Raw genomic sequence first — 9,068 nt, forward strand, 5'->3', positions numbered from 1 at the left:
TTTCATTGTTTATCTAGTCAACATTCAAGAGAAAGTTGTTCAGTTTCCATGAAGCTGTGCAGTTCTGGGTTGGTTTCTGAATTCTGAGTTCTAACTTGATTGCACTGCGCTGAGAGACTGTTTATTATGGTTTCCGTTCTTTTGCATTTGCTGAGGAGTGATTTACTTCCAATTATGTGGTCAATTTTAGAGTAGGTGTGATGTGCTGAGAAGAATGTATATTCTGTGGATTTGGGGTGGAGAGTTCTGCAAATGTCTATTAGGTTTGCTTGGTCCAGGTCTGAGTTCAAGTCCTGGATATCCTTGTTAATTTTCTGTCTCATTGATCTGTCTAATGTTGACAATGGTGTGTTAAAGTCTCCCACTATTATTGTGTGGGAGTCTAAGTCTCTTTGTAAGTCATTAAGAACTTGCCTTATATATCTGGGTGCTCCTGTATTAGGTGCATATATATTTAGGATCGTTAGCTCTTCTTGTTGCATTGATCCTTTTACCATTAGGTAATGCCCTTCTTTGTCTCTTTTGATCTTTGTTGCTTTGAAGTCTATTTTATCAGAGATGAGAATTGCAGCTCCTGCTTTTTTTTGCTCTCCATTTGCTTGGTAAATCTTCCTCCATCCCTTTATTTTGAGCCTTTGTGTATCCTCGCATGCGAGATGGGTTTCCTGGATACAGCACACTGATGGGTTTTGGCTTTTTATCCAATTTGCCAGTCTTTGTCTTTTGATTGGGGCATTTGGTCCATTTACGTTTAGGGTTAATATTGTTATGTGTGAATTTGATCCTGCCATTTTGATGCTAGCCAGCTGTTTTGCCCATTGGTTGATGCAGATTCTTCATTGTGTTGATGCTCTTTACCATTTGGTATGTTTTTGGAGTGGCTGGTACTGGTTGTTCTTTTCTATGTGTAGTGCCTCTTTCAGGAGCTCTTGTAAAGCAGGTCTGGTGGTGATGAAATCTCTGAGTACTTGTTTGTTCACAAAGGATTTTATTTTTCCTTCACTTATGAAGCTTAGTTTGGCTGGATATGAAATTCTGGGTTGAAAGTTCTTTTCTTTAAGGATGTTGAATATCGGCCCCCACTCTCTTCTGGCTTGTAGGGTTTCTGCTGAGTGATCTGCTGTGAGTCTGATGGGCTTCCCTTTGTGGGTAACTCGACCTTTCTCTCTGGCTGCCCTTAGCATTTTCTCCTTCATTTCAACCCTGGTGAATCTGACGATTATGTGCCTTGGGGTTGCTCTTCTTGAAGAATATCTTTGTGGTGTTCTCTGTATTTCCTGGACTTGAATATTGGCTTGCCTTGCTTGGTTGGGGAAGTTTTCCTGGACAATATCCTGAAGAGTATTTTCCAGCTTGGATTCATTCTCTTCGTCACATTCAGGTACACCTATCAAACGTAGATTAGGTCTTTTCACATAGTCCCATATTTCTTGTTGACTTTGTTCATTCCTTTTTACCCTGTTTTCTCTAATCTTGCCTTCTCGTTTTATTTCATTGAGTTGATCTTCGACCTCTTATATCCTTTCTTCTGCTTGGTTAATTCGACTGTTGAAACTTGTGCATGCTTCGCGAAGTTCTCGTGTTGTGTTTTTCAGCTCCATCAATTCACTTTTATTCCTCTCTAAGTTGTCCATTCTTGTGAGCATTTTGTCAAATCTTTTTTCAAGCTTCTTAGTTTCTTTGCATTGAGTTAGAACATGTTCTTTTAGCTCACAGAAGTATCTTATTACCCACTTTCTGAAGGCTGATTCTGTCATTTCATCACACTCATTCTCCATCCAGTCTTGTTCCCTTGCTGGTGAGGAGTTGTGCTGCCTTGTAGGAGGAGAGGTGTTCTGGTTTCGGGTCTTTTCATCCTTTTTTCGCTGGTTTCCTCCCATCTTTGTGGATTTATCCACCTGTCGACTTTATAGTTGTTGACTTTCTGATTGGGTCTCTGAGTAGCTGTCCTGTTTGTTGATGATGAAGTTATTTCTGTTTCTTAGTTTTCCTTTTAACTGTCTGGCCTCTCTGCTGTAGGACTGCTGAGGTCCACTCCAGGCCCTGCTTGCCTGGGGATCACTTCCAGCAGCTGCCGAACAGTAAAGGTTGCTACCAGTTTCTTCTTCTGCTTTGTCCCAGAAGGATACCTGCCAAATGTCAGTCTGAGCTCTCCTTTATGAGGTGACTCTTTGGATATACGGGGGTCAGGGAGCTGCTTAAGGAAACAGTCTGTTCTTTATAGTAGCTCAAGTGCTGAGCTGTGAGCCCCATTGTTCATTCAGAGCTGCTCAGCTGGTAAGTTTAGTACTCATAAACCCCCTTTTTTTCCTAGGTGTTCTGTCCCGGGGAGTTAGGGCTTTATGAGTTTCCACTGTGCTGCTGCCTGGTTTTTTTTTTTTTTTTTTTTTGTCCTTCAGGGCTGCCCTGCCCACAAGGAGGCAGCCTAGTCACTCTCAGCCTGCAGAGGCTTCGCTGAGCTGCTGTGGGCTCCGCCCAGCTGCCGTGTGAACTTCCCTGCAGTCCTGTTTATATGAGTGTGGTTAGAACTGCCTCAGGAACTGTAATGGTGGGTTGCCTTGGCAACGGCGGGTTGCCTCGGCAACTGCAGGCTGCCTCAGGAATGGCGGACTGTCTCTGTAGTGGTAGAGTGCCTCCGTAATGGCGGATGCCCCTCCCCCACAGAGCTGGACCGTCCCGGGTTCAGCTGTGCTTGCTGTGAAAGTCTCAACCCAGAGCGTTTCCAATTGCTGTTTTTTTGTTTTTGTGGGGGTGGGAAGGTCCCAACTGTTAATACTATTATAATGGCAATTAAATTTCAACATGAGTTTTAGAGGGGGCAAGTATTCAAGCTATAGCCTTCTGCCTGCAGGCCCCCACATCTCACGTCCTTCTCATAAACAAAATAATTTATTTCATCTAAGTAGCCCCACAAGTCTTGTAACAGCTTCAAATTAAAAGTCCAGAGTGTCATCTAAATTAAATGTGAGACTAGTCTTTTTTAAGTGAATCTTTTCCCTTTTTGCTTTTATGCTCTAAAATTTTCTTTCTTATCCAGTGACTATGTAAATTGTCATTAATTTTCAAGTGAGATTCTTAAATTTGGGGCTGCTTTGATTTTTGTTTTTTTAATTTACTAAAGTAGAATTTCTTGTTGCTAATTATCATATTTAAACTGAACTTTTATTATGAAATTACTGAAGAAAGACTTTCCTCCTTTCTTTCAAACATGGGATTTCTTCTAGATTTTGCCTAATAGAAACAATATTAGGGTAAATAATCTTTTGTTTGCAATGTTGAATAAGAGCCAATGGATGTTTTAATTTTTCAAATGATATTTTCACCCAAAAATTTAATCATGAAAAGAATGAAAATCTAAATGAATATTTATAAATGCCTCACATAGTTCTGATTTTAATTTGTTTTTAATTTCCTTTTTAGCTACTCCCTAATGGTAAAGCACTGTTGATTTGTTTTGCAGAATCCTTGCAACCTTTCTTGGAAGCCTGTAGCAACTCTTCATTTTTTCGTACTTGCTCTGTGCTGCTTCGAGCCCCTAAGCTTGATCTTCAAATACTTGAAAAACTCAGTATTATTTTACAGAAACTTTCCAAAATCAAGTAAGAATTTCTTATTTCTAACATTTTTATTGAAAAATAGCTTATTGTGATCATTTAGACCAGGGGTGTCCAATCTTTTGGCTTCCCTGGGCCACAGTGGAGGAAGAATTGTCTTGGACCACACATAAAATACACTAACGATAGCTGATGTGCATAAATAAATAAAATCTCATAGCGTTTTAAGAAAATTTACAAATTTGTGTTGAGCCACATTCAGAGCCATCCTGGGCCAAATGAAGCTGATGGGCTGCAGGTTGGACAAGCTTGATTTAGACCTTTCTAAATCCCATGCTACATAAACTTTGATTATTAAATAAAAATTTCCATTATACAGACGTAGAAAACTAAATTGCATAAATATTAATGCTAATCTAAGACAGCATATTTAGTGATAAACTAGAATTACAGTACTAATTGCAGAACATCTAGTTGTTTCTATAGCTCATTTCAGATAAATGAACTTCAAATACTTCATATAAAAGTAAGATCAGTTTTTAGCAACCAAGTAATAATATCCGAATAAATTCTTGCAGGCTGGTATTCTGTAATACCACAAGTGAAAATAAAAAGATAACAAAAGTATATTTTGCAAATTCTTATTGATGTACCAAAGTGAATTTAGGGAATGAGAATGAAGCAAGCAGAAGAGATTTTAAATTACTTTAGTAACAGGGTTTATTTTAATATACTCTTACAGGCTGCCTACTGCCACTAATTTGGATTTTATTATGAAAATCAAGGGGTTTGTGTTTCCTATTCTTTCTCTTGACTCAGAAATTTGTATAACCAGTTACTAAACTATAAATAAGGACACAGATTTTAAGCTATATTTTCCTTGATTCTTGGTATACTCTAGTGTTTCCTTTGAGGCAAATCTGGAAACCTTCTATCTCAACTCATTTTTACAACAGTAACATTTTTATTTTTATTTAGGTTCAACTGTTCTTCCCCTGGCCTCATCCCTTCATCCATGATTCCCATGGTAGAGAATTTAGATATTTTACCAGGCTTCGATATACTTGAGTAGTAAATGTAATGCATCTTGAAATTATTTGTATAATTTGTATAATAGTGATTAAGAGATCCATATGTTCTATTTGGTAACATGCCTAGTAGTGCATTGTAATAAATTATTGTCAAATTATAACCTTATTCTCAACTGACCAAATTATTAGTTTTGGTCTGGTATCTGATGAATTTATCAATTTACTGTCTTCCTTTTCTTGCAGACTGTACCATGATTCTCTTGATTTATGATCAGTAAATTCTTAGTAAGGCCAATTGCAGTTACCCTGTGGTGCCATGAAGCTGCAATAATATTACTTAGATTTAATTCTTTTTTAGTTCCTAATTCATGGGATTTTTAAATAAGTGGTCCTAAAGTGCAAGTATATTCTTGGGCCAAAATGTTTTACTATTCGTGATGTGTTTGTAGCTTAGGTTCATTTTTGACTTAAACAAAAAACTAGAACAAAGCTTGAACAAGAAGATTGGGAGTAGTTGATGCTCAAGCAAGACTTCAAATAAATCTTTAAGACCACAAAAGATGTAAATCCTTTTGTGTTAGGATAGCACATAAGGTTATTTGACAAATTCTCTCAAGAGGTAAAAATATCTAGACAAGGAAATAAGAAACATAAAGTATAATTCTTAATGATTGAAATGAAATTACTGACTGGTTATTAGAAAGAGGATGATTGAACAAGTATTTTATAGCCAAGTCAAAAGGTAAACCAATATTCTGCCACTTCACAAAGGCCTGCTTACATAAAATAGGATGATCAAATGTTTGTCTGTCTTGCTAGCTGTGAAAAAAAAATTCTCATGCTCTCTAATATCGAATAGGGTGCAGTTTTCAGGGTTATAAAATGTTTCCAGGCTGGGCGCGGTGGCTCATGTCTGTAGTCTCAGCACTTTGGGAGGCCAAGGAAGGAGGATCGCCTGAGCCCAGGGGTTCAAGACCAGTCTTAGCAACATAGTGACACCCTGTCTCTACAAAAAATAAAATTAGTCAGGTTTGGTGGTGTGCATCTGTAGTCCTAGCTACTTGGGAGGCTGAGGTGGGAGGATTTTTTGAGCTGGGGAGGTTGAGGCTGCAGTAAGCTGTGTTCATACCACTGCACTCCACCTGGGTGCCAGAACAACACCTTGTCTCAAAAGAAAAAAAAGTTTCCTTTTTTCCCCAATGCTCTTCTGCTTCAGTTTATCTCATAAACTCATTTTGTTTGTTTCAGAATTCTAATCTTTTAGTCGCCTGTTTTCTCCACTGTTTTTAAAAACAGATGCCATTTCCTAATGTTTACACGTAAATTGTCTTTCAGTGTCATTGCAGATGAACTCCCTAAATATGTGTAATTAAATAATACATTCATTTGTTTACAGGAGTAATAAGAAGCTCTTTGAACTTTTTACGATTCATCTGATGCTTCAAGAAATACAAAGGACAACAAACCCAGAGCATGCCTTTCTCTGTATTAGTCTAAATTCAATTCTGTTCAATTTAGGTTTAACAAAATGTAACTCCCTGGTCTCCAGTGCAAGCCATTAGACTGGCATATTTTTTAATATAATAGATGTGGTGCTTATTTATAAACATGTAAAAATTACCAAAGTGACTACAATTCTACCAAGTAAAGTTATAATAGCATCATTTATCATGAAAAATAAATGATTTTTTTGAATTTTAAAAATGAAATCTGTAGAAGGTATTGTAACTTTTGGAATGCTTCAGTTCAAGTAAGGTAAGTACTAATGTACAAGACAGCATTTCTAGAATGTATGACACTGAAGTTACTTTTTGTAAAAATATATTAGGAAAATTCTTAAAAGTATGTGATTATTTGGAATAAATTTGGTGCTTATGTGAGAACAAGGTTAAATAATACTGTTTTTCCATTTTCTTATTATATTAGAATCCTTCCTTTTGGAAGCAGAAGTATGTATCTTTATTATCTTGATAGCATAACTTTTCTATATACTATATCCTAGATTAACAGATACTGATATTTTAAATTGTGCTCTTTGTGGGATAAAAAAATTATTTTTTATTGTGCTGTTCACAGGATTAAAAACTTTTTTTTTCAAAGTAATTATTACTGGAGCATGTATATATAATACAAGACATTCTTTAAGTATTTAAAGGTAAACAAAAGATATTCCTGTTACCAGAAATATCTCTTGATTTAGCCAAAGATGAGTAAAGTGGCCAGAGATCTGGGTGAGTGAAGGTGGTGAGACTTGGGACTTAGGACAGGATACTGGGGAACATTGTTTTAAAGAGCCATGAAATCATATATGATCAGTTTATAGGCTCAGTTTCAGGATTTAGAAGAAATTTTCAAAAAGTAGTAGACCTCTTTAAAAAAATATAAGAAAGTGTGCCATTTTTGAAGTAGAAGCAGAAAGTCATAAGGAAAGAATGGGCCGAGGTGAGTATGGTGGAACTCATAGAAACTTAAAAATGCAGAAGGCCAGGCACAATGGCTCATTTCTGTAATCCTAGCACTTTGGGATGCCAAGGCGGACGGATCACATAAGGTCAGGAGTTCAAGACCAGCCTAGCCAACATAGTGAAACCCCATCTCTACTAAAAATACAAAATTAGCTGGGCATGGTGGTGGGCGCCTGTGATCCCAGCTACTTGAGTGGCTGAGGCAGGAGAATCACTTAAACCTGGGAGGCAGAGATTGCAGTGAGCCGAGATCACGCCATTGCACTCCAGCCTGGGCAACAAAGTGAGAGTCTGTCTCAAAAAATAATAAAAATGCAGAAGCCAAAGTGCACATTAGAAACAAAAAAATAACATGATTGATACTTCATAAAATAGGAGTAGTATGACGAGAAAGAACAAACGAAAAGCTCTCTTGGAACTCAGAGTACATAGAGATGCTACCAGCGAGAGTGGATGGCAGATACTAGGAAAGAGCCAGGCACTTCTGCATGGTGGCATTTGGCATTTATGAAAAAGAGAACAGAACAAGTAGAGCAGAAGCAATATTCAGAAATACAGTTTAATAAAGATTCTGGCAGCCAAAGAAAGAGCTGCATGTACAGATTGAAAGGGCTCATCATGTTCCGGAAAAACCTATGAGAAAGGGGTTCTATAATTAGACGCATCCTGACCAAATGGTAAGCTATAAGGATAAAAGCACAAACAAAAGCCAGTTACTTACAAGAAAGGAAAAACCAGGCTAGCCATACAGAATGCTGGAAGGTAATAGGGAGCTCTAGAGAAGATTTTTAATCCAAGAATTTATCCCTACTGAAGTTGCCTTTCATAGGTGAAGACAATGGAAAGATATCTTCAGACATTCGAGTGTTGAGAAATTATATGATGTTATGTATTATTCTGGAGAAAAAAATGACTTAAAGATTAATAAACTTGGAGATGAAAGAAAACAGTTGATTAGATCAACCTCATGACAAAAGACAGCACTGAACACTGAAACAAATAATAATTTAAATAATTGTTATAACTCTGTTTATAAGATGTAGTGAGATGCTAAAGTCCCCCAAAGGATAAATAGTGGGAAGAGCAGCCCCCTCGCTCTTCCTTTCTCAATCATCATGATGTGTGTCGTTAACTCCATTTCTCACCATGTCTTCTCACGAGTCTTTCAGGGTCAAGTGATTTCAGGCCAAGAAACAAAAACAAAATTGTCTTATTCTCCAGTGTATTTAGATGAAAACTGGTACAGTCCCAAGAGGAGACACTGGGGAAAATCAGGTACAGTCCCAAGAGGAGACACGGGAAGAACCACGCTGGGTCTGTAAGGAATTGCAAATGAGATGGCACACATATTTATGCTGTATCAAGATCACTGTCATCTTACCGTATCAGACTGAAAATGTCACCAAGAGTCAGATGTGTTCCATTGGGAAAATGGTTTTTCTCTTTGTTTATATCCTCTGCACTAGTAGGGTGGTTTAGTAACAAATATGTGAAACCTTTTATTTGAAAAATACTGCTTTTAAATAATGGGAAAAGCAATATGTTAGTAGTATTGGGGTAAGATTATCTTAGCCTTTATTAACAAAAACAGAATCGATAGGGCCTTGAGATTGGGGTAGAGATGAAAGAGGAGCTGTTAAGTACAATATTCTACATTACCAGAAAGAGTCAAGTGTTCCATTTCACTGTTAGAAAAATGTAGGATAAAGAATGTGTCTGGAAAATACCAAGGAAACTATTAAAATAAAAATAGCATAAATATTCTCAAAACACTGAAAAAGAAAAATAAAATATCTATATAGATATAGCAAAAAATAGAATGACAAGAACATGAACAAAAATATTTAGGATAAATAAGGGAAGTTCTAAAAATTATAAATACATTCTTTATGGTCATATGCTAATAAATTTGAAAATCTGAATGAAACGGACTATTTTCTAGGAAAAGATAAAAATTGGCTTAAGAAATCTGCACTAGCAAATCATTGCAGTCTTTTATTTATTTACTTTTTTGTAGA

The 9,068-nt window shown here is 36.8% G+C and overlaps 1 protein-coding gene across 8 annotated transcripts in view; it reads left to right on the forward strand.

The window, feature by feature from the left end:
* Nucleotides 1–7,931, forward strand: part of CCDC138 (coiled-coil domain containing 138) — an 87,175-nt gene extending 79,244 nt beyond the window's left edge. For all 8 annotated transcript variants that reach the window (XM_064371626.1, XM_012440718.2, XM_064371631.1 and 5 more), the window contains 2 exons: nucleotides 3,461–3,599; nucleotides 5,982–7,931. In XM_064371626.1, coding sequence (XP_064227696.1) covers nucleotides 3,461–3,599; nucleotides 5,982–6,147 — 305 coding nt within the window. In that variant the 3' untranslated portion in view covers nucleotides 6,148–7,931. The remainder of the gene's footprint in view (nucleotides 1–3,460; nucleotides 3,600–5,981) is intronic.
* The last annotated feature ends 1,137 nt before the right edge of the window (nucleotides 7,932–9,068 follow it).

Source organism: Aotus nancymaae, unplaced genomic scaffold (genome assembly GCF_030222135.1).
Source record: "Aotus nancymaae isolate 86718 unplaced genomic scaffold, 86718_ANA_hifiasm-v0.15.2.pri h1tg000155l, whole genome shotgun sequence".
Taxonomy (NCBI): domain Eukaryota; kingdom Metazoa; phylum Chordata; class Mammalia; order Primates; family Aotidae; genus Aotus; species Aotus nancymaae.